General features: G+C 39.6%; 1 protein-coding gene across 3 annotated transcripts in view; it reads right to left on the reverse strand.

The window, feature by feature from the left end:
- The window catches only part of Dennd5b (DENN domain containing 5B), a 135,731-nt gene that overhangs the window by 66,447 nt on the left and 51,141 nt on the right, over positions 1–18,143 (reverse strand). For all 3 annotated transcript variants that reach the window (XM_059256423.1, XM_059256422.1, XM_059256421.1), the window contains one exon: positions 1,421–1,608. In XM_059256423.1, coding sequence (XP_059112406.1) covers positions 1,421–1,608 — 188 coding nt within the window. The remainder of the gene's footprint in view (positions 1–1,420; positions 1,609–18,143) is intronic.

Here is an 18,143-nt window from a genome sequence, read left to right on the forward strand (position 1 = left end):
CTGGCCTCAAACTCACAAAGATCTGCCTGCCTCTGCCTCCCGAGTGCTGGGATTAAAGGCGTGTGCCACCACCACCCGGCTTATATTCACTTTTTAAAATGAGAATCCCTATGAGAAATAAGAACAAGTTAAGCTCAGTGAGAGGGATTTTATTAAAAAAGGTGACAATTAAATAGCTAATAATGTAATTAACCATTTTATATTTTAAATAGGCCATACCATTCTCATCAATATTTCATTTCAAAGCTTTCCATTCCAACTTTGAATAGCATTAACAAGAGCTAAAAATTAAATTTAAAATGCTTTGAAGAATCTTTGATTATTTTATTCATAAGTAATTTGAAAATACAATGCAGAGAAAGCAAAGTAAACTAAAGTGCTGAGGAAATAGGGTTAAAATTTTCGTCTCACAGACCATGCTAAGTTAACTTTAAGAACAGGCTGATAACTAGCCTACAGCTAAAGATGGCAAGCAGTAAAGCATCTGCTGCTTCCATTATCCTGTGTGCTGAGAGATATTACTTTCTATTCAATGGAGGTAAAAAATAAAATTTAACTCAATTAATAAAAATGATTAAAGGAATGTTAAGTCTGGACTATATACAGCTTATGACGGCTATTCTTTTTTTTTTTTTTTTGGAGACAGGGTTTCTCTGTGTAGCTTTGACACCCTTCCTGGAACTTGCTCTGTAGCCCAGGCTGGCCTCGAACTCACAGAGATCCACCTGCCTCTGCCTCTCGAATACTGGGATTAAAGGCATGCGCCACCACAGCCTGTTATGACAGCTATTCTTGTTTGTCAACCTGGAATTAACTAAAATTTCCAAAATGGAGGGGCACACCTGTGAGGTATTTTTGCTTAATTTGAAGTGGGAAGATCGACTTATAATCCAGATCTTTTGAGGTGGGAAGACCCACCTCTACTCTGGGCCACGCCTTCTTCTGGAAGCCTACATAAGGACATGGAAGAAGGAAGCTTCCTTTTTTGCCTGCTTGCTCTCATCCCACGAGCAAGTCTATTCCTTCACTGGCATTAGAGCCTATATATTCATTCTATAAATTCTGTTACTCTAGAGTACCCTGACTAATACACTGCTTAAAAACAAAATTTACAGCATGAGGATGGAAAAAAGTTAAATGCTTTTAGAGTAACAAAATGGTAATATCAAACTATTATTGCACCACCTTCAGGAATGTAAAGTTGTGAAAATTTGTTATTGTCCTTCTTTGAAGTGTATTAATTAATAGCTGTGTTATATCAAGTACCAGAAGAAACAGTTTGCAGGCTAGGGCTCAGGCCCTAACCCACAACACCTGGGAGATTCAGATATAAATACTGCACAAAGACAATGTTACATAATAAAAGCCATGGCCTAAGTCAACAAATAGCATATACTTCATCATTAATGACCAGCTTTACCTCTTGTGGAAGTTCTAATTTAGACCGGTCAGTTCCTTCTTTTGATTGAAGACCCATCAGATAAGGGACAGGGGCATCAAGAAAATGTAGCAGAGAGGCAGGGAGGATGGGTACATAAACATGCTGCCACTGAAATGGGAACAAGAGTGTGGTAATGCCTTCTGCCACAGTCATCAGACGCTGATAATCTGTACAGAACCAGAGAAACAAAAGGGGAGAATCCAAGTGAAAACAAGTGCTGCAGTAGACCTAAAACATCATAAGGAAACTGTGTTAAGATAAATACTTTTGGACTGGAGAGATGGTTCACTTGTCTAGCGCACTCACTGTTCTTGCAGAGGAGCTGAGTTCGAAGCCCAGCACTCCTATGGTGGCTCACAAACAGCACTAACTCCAGTTCCAGAGGATCTGACCCCCTCTCCTGATCTGAGGCTACCAGGCACATGGTGCACATATATGCATGCAAGCAAAATAGTCATATACATAAATAAATCTTCAAAAAATTGAAAAATATTTTTTCACGATCATGGAGAAAGTAGGTCAGTTCTAGCTCATCATAATTAAATTATTTCCCTGAATAACTTGCAGAAAGTATGGAAACACCATCACCACTCTTGCAATCAGTGGTAGGTGAGTAATCTGCATCCTCTCCCTCTTCTCCTCACCTGCCTCTCTCTCCAGGGTCTTCCTATACAGACCAGAATTCAGAGATCAGCTTGTCTCTGCTCTGCATTTCCAGTGCTGTGATCAAATGCATGTGCCATTATACACACACAGCCCTGAATTCTCTTAAAATGTGGAGGAATCAAAAACTAATAAACTGTTCTTGCTATCTAGCCTCCTGAAAAGGTACAATATTGTTGCTATGAATCACTTTCATATATGCATATACCCATGTATCTCCAATTCAGAGGCTAATTTTTCTTTTCTTGTATAGATGATCATGGCTACATCTTTGATAATCTGATTATTTTAGCACTTATTTTGTAGGTATAAAAAGAAATCAGAGCTAGATGGTGGTGGTACATGCCTTTAATCTCAGCACTTGGGAAGCAGAGGCAGGTGAATCTCTGTGAGTTCCAGGCTAGCCTGGTCTACAGAGTGAGTTCCAGGACAGCTAGGACTACACAGAGACACCCTGTTTCAAAAAACAGACAAACAAAGAAAGCTGTGTTTATTAGTAATTGTAGAGAAGGAATATGCATACTCTTCAGGAACTGTGGAACATCTTAGTGAAGAAAGACCATTGTAGTATTTGGGACTTTGTAGGATAATTTGGGGCTTTCAGAAAACAGAGACTTGCTTTGGATAGGAAGCTGTCAGATATGAAGGAACTCTGTGACCAGGTAGGTATCTTGTCTCAGGATATTTGAGCAACCTGTGTAAAGATGTGTTGCTGTTTTACCTTGCCTGCCTAATGCATCTGATTGGTTTAATAAAGAGCTGAATGGCTAACAGCTAGGGAGGAGAGGTTAGGCAGGACTTCCAGGCACAGAGAGGAGCTCAGGGTTAGAATCTGGCACAGCAGGAGATGCCAGCGAGATATGGGCAGAGTCAGACATACAGAATAGAGAAGAGGTAAAAAGCCATATGGCAGAAAGTAGATTAATAGAAGCAGGTTAATTTAAGTTATAAGAGCTAGCTATAAACAAGCCTAAACTAAAGGCCAAGATTTCATAAATAATAATAAGTCTATGTCATTATTTGGGGGCTGGCGGTCCAAAGAAAGCCCGACAAGAAAACCAAACCACAGTATCTTAATAAATTTGATCTATAATGAGTATAAATCTGTAATTGGGATTAGGAATGTAGGCTGGTGGTTGAGCATTTGCCTGCTATGCATCAGAGAGCCCCTGTTCCATTCCATCTGTGTGTGTGTGTGTGTGTGTGTGTGTGTGTGTGTGTGTGTGTATGTGTGTGTTTTATGGATCACATAACACTGTTTGCTATTCTCTTGTGGTTGCTTGTCCTACAGAAAAGCATGGCTTAGATGTGAGCAGCAGATTAATCCATATAAACAGCAAGGGCTATCAGTTCTAAGACATCAGTGTCTGATTTTATATTTCTTTCTTTATCATATGCTAGATAATGTGAAAGGTAGCTTCAAGTTTTAAGCCAATTATGTGCCAATTATTCATTAAATAGTCTCTCAGTTACAATGAATACAATACTAAGCTTTGCCAGTAGGGGGCAATGGAGACATTTTGTTTGTTCCTGGTCCCAGGAAGCAATCTGTCTGGCTGCCTGGAGGACCAGCAGTGTGGGTATGCGAAGACATCTGGTGGCACACTGCCATGCCATATGCTGAGAATGAGCAGTCAGTGGATACCTCTTCCTATGCTCCTCGAATACACTGTATATGCAGACCTCCTATTGCAGTGATATCCAACAAATCCCGTGGGTCTGTTTACCAGTCACAGACAACATGGGCCCTGGACTTTGTCTTGTTAGATCAGTGACCAAGGATCAGCTCTTGTCCAGGCAACATACTGACAAGTAATCTATTGGTCTTCTCCATACCTTATGAACAGAATTTCTTCAAGAGGTATCCACTACAGCTTTGGGGTATGGGGTTCCCACATTTAAATGTTTGTGCTTCATTGAGTATGCTTCAGAGTTTATCCCTTTATAGTTTATTTTCTAATACAGCTTAATAATAATTCATATACAGTCCTCTGCCTAAATTACTTCACAGTTTCTGTCTCATGGTTGAACTAAACTGAAAGGCAAAGGGATTTGAACAAACTAAATTCCTAGCAAGTTGGCTAGTTAACTTGTGATTGAAGAAACATGCAGCCTCCTGGAAAATACACTTTCCTCAAGTAATGATAGTTTGTACTGTGGGTTATTTTCTTGCTTTATTTATAGAAAAAACACCATAAGAAGTAAAAATAAATTACACATTTCTCTCTCTTCTCCTGGACTTGAAGAGACACTGTTCATTTCCCTTTACTACCATCTCCCACTTGTAAATATTCTGTGTCTAATCTTTTTAGTTTTGAATTCTCTTCAAGATTGGTTGATATGTCATACACTTTTCAGCAATGAGATACTTGGCAGAAACAGATCATTCCTTTTAACTGAATCAAGAAATAAAAAGCAGTAGTGGCCTCTGTGATCAATCACTAGCATAGCAAAAAGAAAAAATACATATAGTTTTTCTTTAAGCATTTTTCATGTGTACATGTATATATGTGTGAGAGAGGTCTCTCATCGGAATTCACCCATCTGGCTACACTGCCTGGCCACTGGCCTCCAGAGACCTGTTTTCACTACTCCTTTCCTCGGAGCTCAAGCTGCAGGTGCGCACCACGGCACCTGGTCTTTACGTAAGTGATAAGGATTTCAACTCAGGGACTCAGGCTCACCTGGCAAGCACTTCACTGAGCCACCTTCTATTATGAAGACCTCAAAAGGCCCCAGTGACATGCTTCCTCCAACAAGGCCACACCTCCTAATCCTTTCAGATAGTGCCACTCCCTAAGCATTTAAACATATGAACCTATGGGGGCCATTCTTATTCAAACCACCACAAACATATTTTTTATTTACTCATTTATTGTTTGTTTGTTTGTTTGTTTTTGAGATAGGGTTTCTCTTGTTAGCCCTGGCTGTCTGGGAATTCACTTTGTAGACCAGGCTGGCCTCAAACTCAGAGCTCTACCTGCCTCTGCTCTCTAACTGCTGGGATTTCCTATTTCTTTTACAACATTAATTATTCATCTTGTTAAAACTATGATAATTCTATTATAATTATCCATATGCCTCTGTTCCCTAATTTACTATCTCTGTATACCTGTGTCTTTCTTTGCACACACACATACTTTTTAAAATTACACTTTCAGCTGGGCGGTGGTGGCACACACCTTTAATTAATTCCAGTACTTAGGAGGCAGAGGCAGGTGGATCTCTGGGAGTTCAAGGCCAGCCTGGGCTACCAAGTGAGTTTCAGGAAAGGCTCCAAAGCTACACAGAGAAGCCCTGTCTCGAAAAACAAAAACCAAAAAAAAAAAAAAAAATTACACTTTCATTTAGTAGAAGGTACAAGATAGGTGTGTGCCACATGTGGAGGCTGGAAAACGACCTGAGAGAGTCATTTTCTTCTGGCTACCATGTGGTCTAGGGATTCAACTTAAATTAGACTTCATGAAAAGCAAATTTAACTGCTGAGCCATCTCTCCTGCATCCCTTTTCTTCTAAAGAGATGTCTTGCTATGTTTCCCAGACTGGTCCTATAATCAAGTGATCCTTCTGCCTCAACTTTCTGAGTAGCAGAGTCTACCATCATGCCCAACAAATGTTTATATTTAAAATAAAACAAAACCAAAACCAAAGAGAAACTTCCAGACAAACATACACATACATAAAACCCCAAAACTAACTCCCAAGAAAATCCCCAAAACTGGGCTGGCTGAGCCATCTCACCAGCTCCAAGTGATGACTATATTTTTATTTTATTTTATTTTGAGACAGAGTCTTCCTATGCAGCCCTGGCTGATCTGGAAAACACTATTTAGACCAAATTGGCCTCAACTCACAGAGATCTGCCTGTCTGTCAGCCAGCCAATGCTGGGATTAAAGGCTTATACTACCACACAAAGCAGAATTCTCAGAATGGAATCCAGGGTCTATTACATTGTAATTGGCCAATAAATGTATTGAGAAATTAATATATTAACATCTAAGGAATGTAAAATAAAATACAACTTTGGATATTGACAAAATTATTCTTGGCTACGTTTCATAGTAAAACACACTTTCAAAAATTTGGCTAGACTATCCACCAGGCTCCAATGGATACACCCATGGTCATGCAGATGGCCCTGCTTAAACTTGGTGAGTCACCAAACAAAAGTGCATGAACATGAGAAAGGCCTTGTAGGAGTGGGAAGGGGTAAGAGAGGATGGGAAAGATGAAAGATGAGAATAACCAGAATGCATTACAGAGTCGACAAGGTGTAGTTCAGGGGTATAAAAGTGCTTGCTGCACATGCCTGATGACCTGAGTTCAATTCCTAGACAGCTGGCTCCTGAAAACTATCCTCTGACCTCTACACTTACCATCTACATTTCCTCTAACAATAAACAAAAAAAATTAAAATTTAAAAAGAATGTATTATATACATGTACAAAAGTGCCAAAGAAAAAGTTAACACAAAATTAATTTGCCTAGACAGTGGGATGTGGTACAAGCATCTGTCATTCCAGTATCCCTCTTAGGAGTCAGGTGGGAATTTGAGGGCCAGCTAACTAGGCATGCACAGCGTTGAAAAGATCCTGTCTCAAACAAAGTGATAAGGTAAGGACTAATACCTCAAAGTTGTCCTATGACCTCACCGTGCACACAATGGCACACATGTGCCTTCACCCACACAAAAGAATATTCACACCCATTCATATACTCTTCTCTGTCCTTCCTCCTTCCTCCTCTCCCCACAAATCCTGAACAAAACTTGAGCAGGTGAGATGGCCAGTGGCTAAACATGAATGACATGTAAACTTAATAATACATGTTTTATACTTAGAACACAAATGAAAAAGCCGAATGTGGTGGTGCTCACTTCATCCGCACTCCTAACACTGGGGACATAGTTCAGTTGGTAGAATACCTGCCTAACATGCATGAAGCCACAGGTTCAGTCCTTAATACCACGTAAACTAGGCACAGGTACTTGGGAGGTGGAGGTAGAAGAATCAGAAGTTCAAAGTCATTCTTGATAAAATAACAAGCTCAAGGCCAGCACCAGGTGGAGATTGGACCTATCGCCCACATATGCTGGGCAAGTGCTCTACCACTGAGCTACAGCCCCAGGGCAGTTATCTGAATTAAAGATTCTGATTAGTATCAGACTAAGTGTTCATGTTCAAAATTTCAAAAATGTTAGGTGTGGTAGTATGGACCCGGATTACCAAGTACTTGAGAGGCTGACACAGGAAAATTACTAAATAATTCCAAGCCAGCCTGGATGACCTAGTGAGACCTGTCCCAAAACACAGTAAAATCCTAGCACTTGCGAGTTGAAGGAGGATGATCAGGAATTCCAGGGCAGTTTACACCGCATAGCAAGTTTGAGGACAGCCTGAGACTCTCAAGCCCTGTCTCAACACAAATAACTTAAAGAAAAACTAGGACAAAGTAAAACCGTTAAAAGCAAGCAGGAAGAGGAGCTGGAGAGTACTTCCTTGTTCTTGGTTGGTTCCAGCACCCACGTGGCAGCTCACAACTATCCATAATTCCAGTTCCTGGGGATCTGCCACTCTCTTCTGATATCTGAGGGCACCAGGCACATGTGGTTTATATACATAAATGCAAGCAAAATATTCATACACAGAAAATAAAATATATCTAAAAATTTATTAAGAAAAGCATTAAGAGTCTATAAAAGCTAACCTAATAGAATGTAAAAAAAAATGCAATGAGAAAATTTTATAATCTGATTCAAAAGGTAATAGACAACAAAGAAAAGACGGAGAAAAAAGAAAAACAAATGGTCAAACTTAACAAAAATTTAAAGATTCTTAAAATGAAAATACCAGTTATTAGACGGAATGAAAGCTGGGCATAGTGGCCTGTTCCTGTAATCTTAGCACTTGGGAGATGGAGGCAGGGGGATCAGGAACTCAAGCCAGTCTTATGGTGGGCCAGCTAACCTGGAGTACATATTGCAGCAGCAGATATGAGAGAAACTACCTCAGCAAAATGGAAGTCGAGAACTGACTCCTAAAAGTTGTCCTGACCTCCACACTTGTGCTGTAGCATGTACATGCGCGCGCGCACACACACACACACACACACCACAAACAAATTTAAAATTTTATTTTACACAATTAAAAAGAACACCTGAGGCAGGGTAGTGAACATTCTGAGGTGCTCAAGAAGTCTCATCAAAGAGGATGTGTAAGCTCCTCCCTTGAACCTTCTTGCTCTGTGCCTCTTCCACTTGGCCACTCCTGAGTTGTATTCTCCGTAATAGGCTGATTACAAGTATATAAAGTGCTTTTTATTACTTCTGTGAATTGTTCTACCAGATTATCAAACCCAAGGAGCCAGGCTTGGTGGCACAAATCTGTAACCCTAGTATTCAGGAAGCTGAGGCAGGAGGATCATGAGTTCAAGACCTGTGTGGGCTATATGGAGACGTTCCATCTCAAAAACAAACAAACAAACAAACAACAAAAAACTCCAAAACAATATAAAACAAAACCAAAAACAAAGGGTGAGACTACCAGGAAAACTGAATTTATACTCAGCCAGAAAGGAATGTGGGTAGCTGAGGGACTCCATTTACGACTAGAATCAAAAGTGAGAGTCTGGTAGGCTTGAACCCTTAAATCTGTAGTTTGCTGTTAGCTCTGGGTAGTGTCAGACTAACTGTTCAGCACCTAGTAAGCATCAGAAATGGAGTCTAGAAGAAAAAGGCCTCTCACTTGGTAGTATCAGAAAACATGAGACTTGTTAGAATAGCCCAGAGTTGCAGAAACATGTGTGGAGAGACGAAAGTGTGGGACTCTTGTGTCAGGGGTGGGGATGCTGAAGCAGGAGTGTCATGAAAAACGGATGTCATCTGGAGCTACAGAGTGAGACCTCATTTCAAACCCTGAACCCAATAAAAAAGAAAAAGTGTAGAGATCCTTGGGTTCTGGGTAGTCACATGGTTCCCATGGTATGGAATCAGATATGCTGGGATCAATCACCAAAGGTAAAATTTCCAATGGAATGCAGAAATGGATCCAATTCCTGGGAGGCAGTTTACAGATACTTAGTGAAACGTAAACCAATAATAAAATAACAAAATATAAAATCCCCTGGCTATTTAAGCACTAAAATCAAATTAAAGGAGAGCGTTAAGTTAGAGCTTGATGCTGGAACAAGCTCAGATTTCAGTTGGTCTGAGCTTGACCACCAGGTTCAAATCCCCCTCCAAGAGGTAAAATTATATGGAAACAACAGGGCACTTCTAAGAGTGTAGTCAGCAAAAAGGCAGTTCACGTAAGAGAAGAGCAAAACCACTAAGCTAAGGTGGATATAATGTGAAGTTCCTCATTTGGGGGAACATCAGTGTCCTAAAGAACCTTTATCATGGTGCCTAATTTGGAGCAGTGTCTTTGTTTCTAACTCTTTTTGAGACAATGTTCTTGCTATGTAGCCCTGGCTAGTCTCTATGCCAACTATGTGTACTGGGCAGGCCATAAACTTGCAGAGACCCTCATGTCTTTGCCTCTCAGGTGTTGGGATCACAAACATGTGTCACCCAAACTGGCCTTTTTATTTTTAAATATTTCAGAATAGAACAACCTCGAATTGATATAGGAACTATATGTCACTGTGGAACAAATGCATATGATTCAGATACACTCAAGGGGATAACTAGCCTGGTAGACTGAATAAAAAACAATGGAAGGTCTGTTTAGTCTGAGGAGAGAGTCTGTCTGATTTCCTGTATAAATGCTAAGAGGGATACCTCATATGGGCGCTGACATGCTTGTGTAACAGCCCTGTGAGCACTAGCTTTATGATAACTGGAATACTGCTCACTGATTATGCCAGTCTATTAGCCAAATGCTGTTGTTTATGAAGGTTTATTTGATGTGATCTTCATATAATCTGTTATAAAACTGAACAATCTGAGATTTAGTGAATTTGCTTATGTTACAATGTCAACAAAACATAAATTATAAGGATATAAAGATCACAGCCAGTGAAATGGCAGAGGGTAAAAGTTCTTACTACGTGTTCTGGTTAGTTTTAACTGTCAACTTGACATTTATCTAGAATTTTCTTGAAGAATGCCTTAATGAGGAATTTTTTTGGATTAGGTTATCCTGTGGATATGTCTGTGGTGTTTGTCCTGATTGTTAACTGATATTGGGGACCCAAGCCACTGTGGGCAGCATTCCTTAGGCAGGGAATCTTGAACTGTAAAAGAATGAAGAAATCTAACTGAACACAGGGAAGCAAGCGAGTGGTTACCTACACCCACTTCTCTCTGCTCCCGACTGCAGATGTGATGTGACCAGCTGCTTCAAGTTCCTGACACAGGAGCTTCCCTGCTACGATGGACTATAATCTGGAATTGTCAAACAAATAAACCCTTTTCTTCCCTAAATTTGTCACAGCAACCAAATGAAACTAGAACACCAACACCACATAAGCCTGAAGGTCTGAGTTTGACCTTAGAACCCATGTCAAAAGCCGTATGTGTGTAATCTCAGTGTTCCTACAGGGAAACGGCAGGGCAGACAAGAGAGTCGCTTAGAAACTCAAGGACAGTCAGCAGAAACAAGGGACCTTTCTGCAACAGGTGGAGGAGAGCACTGACTTCTGAATAGTTTCCGTCTTTCATTTTAAAAAATAATTTATTTTTGTTTATTTATTTATTATGTGTATGTAGATCAAAGGACCAACTTTCAGGAGTTAGTCCTCTTCTTCCACTGTGGGTTCTAAGGACTGATCTCAGCTCATCAGGACCATCCTGCTGGCCCCTAACACACACACACACACACACACACACACACACACACACACACACACACACACAATAAATAAATAAAAGGAAGGAAGGAAGGAAGGAAGGAAGAGAGAGAGAGAGAGAGAGAGAGAGAGAGAGAGAGAAAGAAAGAAAGAAAGAAAGAAAGAAAGAAAGAAAGAAAGAAAAAATTTAAATAGGATATGGAAGTGAGAGGAGAGCCAAGGGACTCTTAACAATATGGAACATTAACATGGTTGTAACAAAATGGGGTGAATAAAAGGGATATGATGACAGGTTAGCACTGTCTTCAGTCTTGGCCACAGAAGCTTCTTCCTGCAGTGGGCAGCAGCTAATGCAGAAACACTAAGTGGTCATAGTGCTGAGAAGAAGTGACCATTGAGTGCTCGGCCACAAATGGGACATCTATATGAACCTCCACAAGGTTCGTGAACATGACGGAAAAGGGAAAAAAGAACATAAAAGCCAGAGGATGGTGAGGAATTCTCGAGATGCTGTCTTCTAGACGCAGCGTGGCCACTGCACTCATGAACCCGCTGCGGTTGTTTTACCTAAACAAGATCAGTCAACATTGCAGCATGGAGCACTGGCTGAACTCACTAGGGGAAGAGAAGAGATGGAGAGAGGGAGGGACGGAGGGAAGGAAGGAAGGGAGGAAGGATAAAGGGAGGAGAGGCGAGAGAGAGAGAGAACAGAGGAGAAGGAAGAGGAGGGGAGGGAAAGAGAAATATAAATATGGGAAGGGAACCTGCTTGGGAGTGTTGTAGGAAGAGATATGAGCTAGGAGTGGATAAGATCAAGATACATTGGACTGGGGACTAGAGAGATGGCTCAGTGGTTAAGAGCACTGGCTGCTCTTGCAGAGGACCTGGGTTCGATTCCCAACACCCACAAAGAAGCTCACAAATGTCTCTAACTCTAGTTCCAGGGGATCTGATGCCCTCCTCTGCCTTCTCTGGGTACCAGGTATGCACATAATGCACAGATACACATGTAGGCAAAACACCTGTCCATGCAGAAGTAATAAAAGTAATTTTTAATGAAGATACATGAAACTGGAGAGATGGCTCAGAGGTTAAGAGCACTGGCTGCTCTTCCAGAGGACCTGAGTTCAATTCCAGCACCCACATGGCAGCTCACAACTATCTGTAACTCCATTCCAGGGACCCAATGCCCTGTTCTGGCCTCTATGGGCATTGGTGGTACACAGGCATATATGCAGGCAAAACACTCATACACATAAACTAAACAAATAAAAAAAAATCAAGACATATTGTATACATGTATGAAATTATAAGGGGGCAGAGGTAGACAGAGCAGCGGCAGAGATGTAATAAAGACCAGAAACTGAGCTATTACCTGCTGAGGAGTTAGTGAAAACAAAGAGATTAAGAGCTTGGAACAAGGACGCCTTTAATCCCAGCACCCGGAGAAGGAGTCATCTCCTTGGGACACGACCAGAACGGATCCGAACATTCTGCCCGAGGCCAACCCAGGGCCCAGCTGCCCACCTGTGAAACCCAACAACTTGGAGGTGTTGGTGAGATTACCCTACTGATCAACCTGCTCAGCTGAGATCCATTCAGGAGAGGATTCAGAATCCTACAGTCTGAAACAAGATCAGCTGAGGAGTTGACGAATGAGCAAAACGTGACCTGAGAACACAAAAGAAGGCGCCGCCCAGCCACCGAACCAGATCACCAGAATCATAAGCCTACTACACCGACTGGGAACAGGTAAGTCCCCATCTCTAGACCAGCAGATCAGGTCTCTAGCCCCTAGGCCCTAACCATTGGAGTCCCAGGGACCAGATAGCTACCTTTCCCTGCTCCCCCACCAAAAAAAAACCCCCAAAAAACAAAAAAACAAACAAAACAAAACCAAAACCCTACGAACCTAATAACCACTGAAACCATAAGCACACCCTGCACCAACTGGGAACAACTGCTCCCTGAGACAGAACCCACTAACACTGATTGGACTAAGCTGCTCACAAAGAAACAGAGCCCAATAGCACCGATTTAACCAAGAACTCCTAGTGAACCAAGACTATCAATTAGAACAAGAGAGGCACCTACAGACACAGACACCACCTGTACCACGCCGAGGAAGAGAAGAGTAGATGCCAATGCAAAAATACAGGCAACAACATAAAGACCTATATGACAACATCAGAACCTAGTGATTCTACACCTGCAAGACCTGAACATACCAAGGCAGAAGAAGCAGAAGAAATCAATCCTAAAAATGACTTTAAGATGATAGAGGCCCTTAAAGAAGAAATAAAAAATTCCCTTAAAGAGGAAATGAAAAACTCCATTAAAGAGGAAATGAAAAACTCCCTTAAAGAGAAAATAAAAAATTCCCTTAAAGAAATGGAAGAAAAAACAAACAAAAAATTGGAAGAAATTAAAGAAAGCCAAGAAAAAGTAATTAAACAGATGAAGGAAACAATTCAAGATTTGAAAATTGAAATTGAGACAATAAAGAAAACACAAACTGAGGGAATGCTGGAAATAGAAATACTGACTAAACGAATAGGAACTACAAAAGCAAGCATAACCAACCGAATGCAAGAGATGGAACAGAGAATCTCTGATGTTGAAGACACAATAGAGAAAATAGATTTTTCAGTCAAAGAAAACACTAAAGACAAAAAAGTCATAACACAAAATGTCCAAGAAATTTGGGATACCATGAAAAAGACCAAACCTAAGAATAATAGGGATAGAAGAAGGAGAAGAATACCAACTCAAAGGCACAGAAAATATATTCAACAAAATCATAGAAGAAAACTTTCCTAACATAAAGAAAGAAATACTTATGAAGATACAAGAAGCTTACAGAACACCGAACAGGCTAGATAAAAAAAAATAATAATAATAAGTTCCCTCACCACATAATAATCAAAACACTAAACATACAGAACAAAGAAAAACTATTAAGAGCTGCAAAGGAAAAAGACCAAGTAACATATAAAGGCAGACCCATCAGAATAATATCAGACTTCTCAATAGAGACTATGAAAGCTAGAAGGTCCTGGACAAATGTTATGCAGACACTAAGAGACCACGGAGGCCAACCCAGACTATTATACCCAGCAAAACTCTCAATCACCATAGACGGAGTAAACAAAATATTCCATGATAAAACCAGATTTAAACAATACCTATCCACAAATCCAGCCCTACAGAAAGCACTAGAAGGAAAAATCCAACCTAAAGAAGCTAAACACACCCATGAAAACTCAAGCAATAGATAATCCCACACCAACAAATACCAAAGAAGGAAAATGCAACACTACCACAAAAAAAAAAAAAACCCAGGAATTAACAATCACAGGTCATTAATATCCATCAATATCAATGGTCTCAACTCACCTATAAAAAGACACAGGCTAACAGAATAGATACAAAAACAGGATCCATCCTTCTGCTGCATACAAGAAACACACCTTAACTTCAAAGACAAACACTACCTCAGAGTAAAAGGCTGGGAAAAGGCTTTCCAATCAAATAAACCTAAAAGCAAGCTGGTGTGTAGCTATCCTAATATCTAATAAAATAGACTTCAAACTAAAATCAATCGAAAGAGATCAGGATGGACATTACATATTTATTACAGGAAAAATCTACCAAGATAAAGTCCCATTCTGAACATTTATGCCCCAAATACAAGGCACCCACATTCATAAAAGAAACATTACTAAAGCTTAAATCGCACATCAAACCCCACACATTAGTAGTGGGAGATTTCAACACAACACTCTCACCAAAAAACAGATCTACCAGACTGAACAAACAAAGAAATAAAGGACTAAACAGATGTTATGACACAAATGGACTTAACAGATATCTACAGAACATTCCATCCTAACACAAAAGAATATACCTTCTTCTTAGCACCCCATGGAACCTTCTCAAAAATTGACCACATGCTCGGTCACAAAGCAAATCTCAACAGATACAAAAACATTGGAATAACCTCCTGTATCTTATCGGACCACCATGCCTTAAAGTTAGATTTCAACAACAACAAAAATTATAGAAAGCCTACAATCTCATGGAAACTGAATAATGCCCACCTGAAGCACTAATAGGTCAAGGAAGAAATAAGAAAGAAATTAAAGATTTCCTAGAATTCAATGAAAATGAAAGTACAACATACCCAAACTTATGGGACACTATGAAAGCAGTGCTAAGAGGAAAATTCATAGCTCTAAATGCACACATAAAGAAGATGGAGAAATCTCATACCAATGACTTAACAGCACAACTGACAGCTGTAGAACAAAAAGAAACAAACTCACCCAGGAGGAATAGATGCCAGAAAATAATCAAATTGAGGGCTGAAATCAATGAAATAGAAACCAAGAGAACAATACAAAGAACCAATGAAAGAAAGAGTTGGTTCTTTGAAAAAATTAACAAGATAGACAAATCCTTAGCCAAATTAACTAAAAGGCAAAAGAGAGCACCCAAATTAACAAAATCAGAAGTGAAAAGGGAGACATAACAACAGACAATGAGGAAATCCAGAGAATCATCAGGTCATATTTCAAAAACCTGTACTCCACAAAATTGGAAAATCTGGAAGAAATGGACAATTTTCTGGATAGATACCATATACAAAGTTAAATCAAGACCAGATAAACTATTTAAATAGACCAATAACCCCTAAAGAAATAGAAACAGTCATCTAAAGTCTTCCAACCAAAAAAAGCCCAGGACCAGATGGTTTCAGTGCAGAATTCTACCAGATTTTCAAAGAAGAATTAATTCCAATACTCTTAAAATTGTTCCACACAATAGAAACAGAAGGAACATTACCAAACTCCTTCTATGAGGCTACAATTACCCTGATACCCAAACCATACAAAGATGCAACAAAGAAAGAGAATTACGGGCTGGAGAGATGGCTCAGAGGATAAGAGCACTGACTGCTCTTCCGGAGGTCCTGAGTTCAATTCCTAGCACCCACATGGTGGCTCACAACCATCTGTAATGAGGTCTGATGCCCTCTTCTGGCCTGCAGTTGTACATGCTGTATACATAATAAAAAAATGAATCTTAAAAAAAAAAAAAAGAATTACAGACCAATCTCCCTCATGAACATTGATGCAAAAATACTCAACAAAATACTGGCAAACTGAATCCAAGAACACATCAAAAAAATTATCCACCATGACCAAGTAGGTTTCATCCCAGGGATGCAAGGATGGTTCAACATATGAAAATCTGTCAATGTAATGAAATTGTAAGGGAATAAATAAGACATAAAATAAATTAATTAAAAATGTCAAATAAAAGATGTTGATAAGATTTAAACATGGACTTTTTTTGTTTTGTTTTTGGTTTCTTGAGACAGGGTTTCTCTGTGTAGCTCCGACTATCCTGGAACTTTTTGTAGACCAGGCCTCAAACTCACAGAGATCTGACTGATTCTGCCTCTGGAGTGCTGGGACTAAAGACGTACACCACCACCACTCAGCTTTTAAACAGGGTCTTAACAGCACTCTGGAAGGCAGATTAACTAAAGTTTTTTCAGTTAGTATAACTTATATAAGTTAATATAATTTTAGTTAAGATAATTTAGTTAATAATAAAAACACTTGATAAGTTTTCACTATTAAGGAGCCCAATCAAGTTTTGTTTAGTTTTTCTTTTCTTTCTTTCTCTCTTTTTCTCTTTCTTCCTTTCTTTCTTTTTTGTCTCAGTTTGGAGAAATTTAAAGTGCTAGAAGCCAGTTTTCAACAAGAAACATGAATTTAGGGCTGGAGAGATAGCTCTGTGGTTAGGAGCACTGGCTACCCTTCTAGAGGAACTGGACTCGATTCCTAGCATCCACATGTGGCAGCTTACACTGCCTGTAACTTCAGTTCCAAAGGATCTGACACCCTCTTCTGGCCTCTCGAGCACTGTACACATGTGGTGCATATATTACACACAGAAAATATCCATAAACATAAACTAAAAAATAATAAAAATCAAGTAAAAACATAAATTACAGCCTCTTTGGGCCATAATCAATATTCAGGAAAGACAAAAGGACTAGTGTCCCTTGGCTAATACACAGGCTCATAGAAATGGTCAGGGTAGAAAAAAGACATTTCTGGAACAGCTTTACAAAGGTGTCTCATATAGTATGGTACTAAAATCTGTTATCACAGGCTATAATTAATATGATAGGATTTAAAATGTGATGGTTACACTGGGTAATGGTGGTACACACCTTTAATCCCAGCACTCAGGAGGCAGAAGCAGGTGGATCTTTGAGTTCAAGGCCAGCCTGATCTACATAGTGAGTTTCAGGGCAGGCAGGGCTATACAGAGAAACCCTGTCTTGAAAAACTAAACAAACAAAATGTTAGGGTTGATGGAATTCAGGTAGAAGTCTAAAGTGAATTAGAATATTTAAACAGGGTTTAGATGAATGCTTTATGGGAACACTTTCTCTATGTAGTATGTACTATTATGGGACAGACATTATATAAATTCACTTTTCAAGCCATACTAATTAGACATGCTAAATGGGAACGAATAAGACTTCCTGAGCAAACAATGTAAACGAGAAGCTGCAGTGCTGATACACACAAATTCTCCACGAAACAACTATGGAGACTAGACTAAATATCTATATTTCCTAGTAACTACTGTAGGGGCAATGGACTACAGAATTTCCATTAGAGGAGCAACTATGAGTTTGCAATTGGATATTAAGCCAAATGGTCCCCATTACTGAAGTACATAAAATCTTATAATTTGAAATATTCATGGTATCATGTAAGGTCAGAAAAACTCTCTGAAGGAAAGTTACATAATAAAATGGAGATAGTTTATATTGTATCTCATTAACACTGGCATGCAAAGATTCATATAATGCAGAGCATCTCTTTTTCTGTTGGACTGGCTGGAATTGTGCGATAATCTGCCAGGTTCCATTGTCACTTGGACATGACACCTCTCATCAGGCAACAAAGGGCTACTTGGTTTATGGATGGCAGCTCCAAAGCAAATGAACATATCTTGTTTTGAAGGTCATTATGACAACTGAGGAAGCTAAAAACAAATCAGCTCAGTGGATTGACTAAATCACACACTGTTTCTCTAGCAGTGAAAAAAGAGCAGACACAATGGTAAAGACCTTTACATCTGAATCTTTACTAACTTATGACTCTGTCATATGGTCAGATAGATGGGCAGTGTAAAATCAGACTATTAAAGGCATGCTTGCAG

Source organism: Peromyscus eremicus, chromosome 3 (genome assembly GCF_949786415.1).
Source record: "Peromyscus eremicus chromosome 3, PerEre_H2_v1, whole genome shotgun sequence".
Classification (NCBI taxonomy): domain Eukaryota; kingdom Metazoa; phylum Chordata; class Mammalia; order Rodentia; family Cricetidae; genus Peromyscus; species Peromyscus eremicus.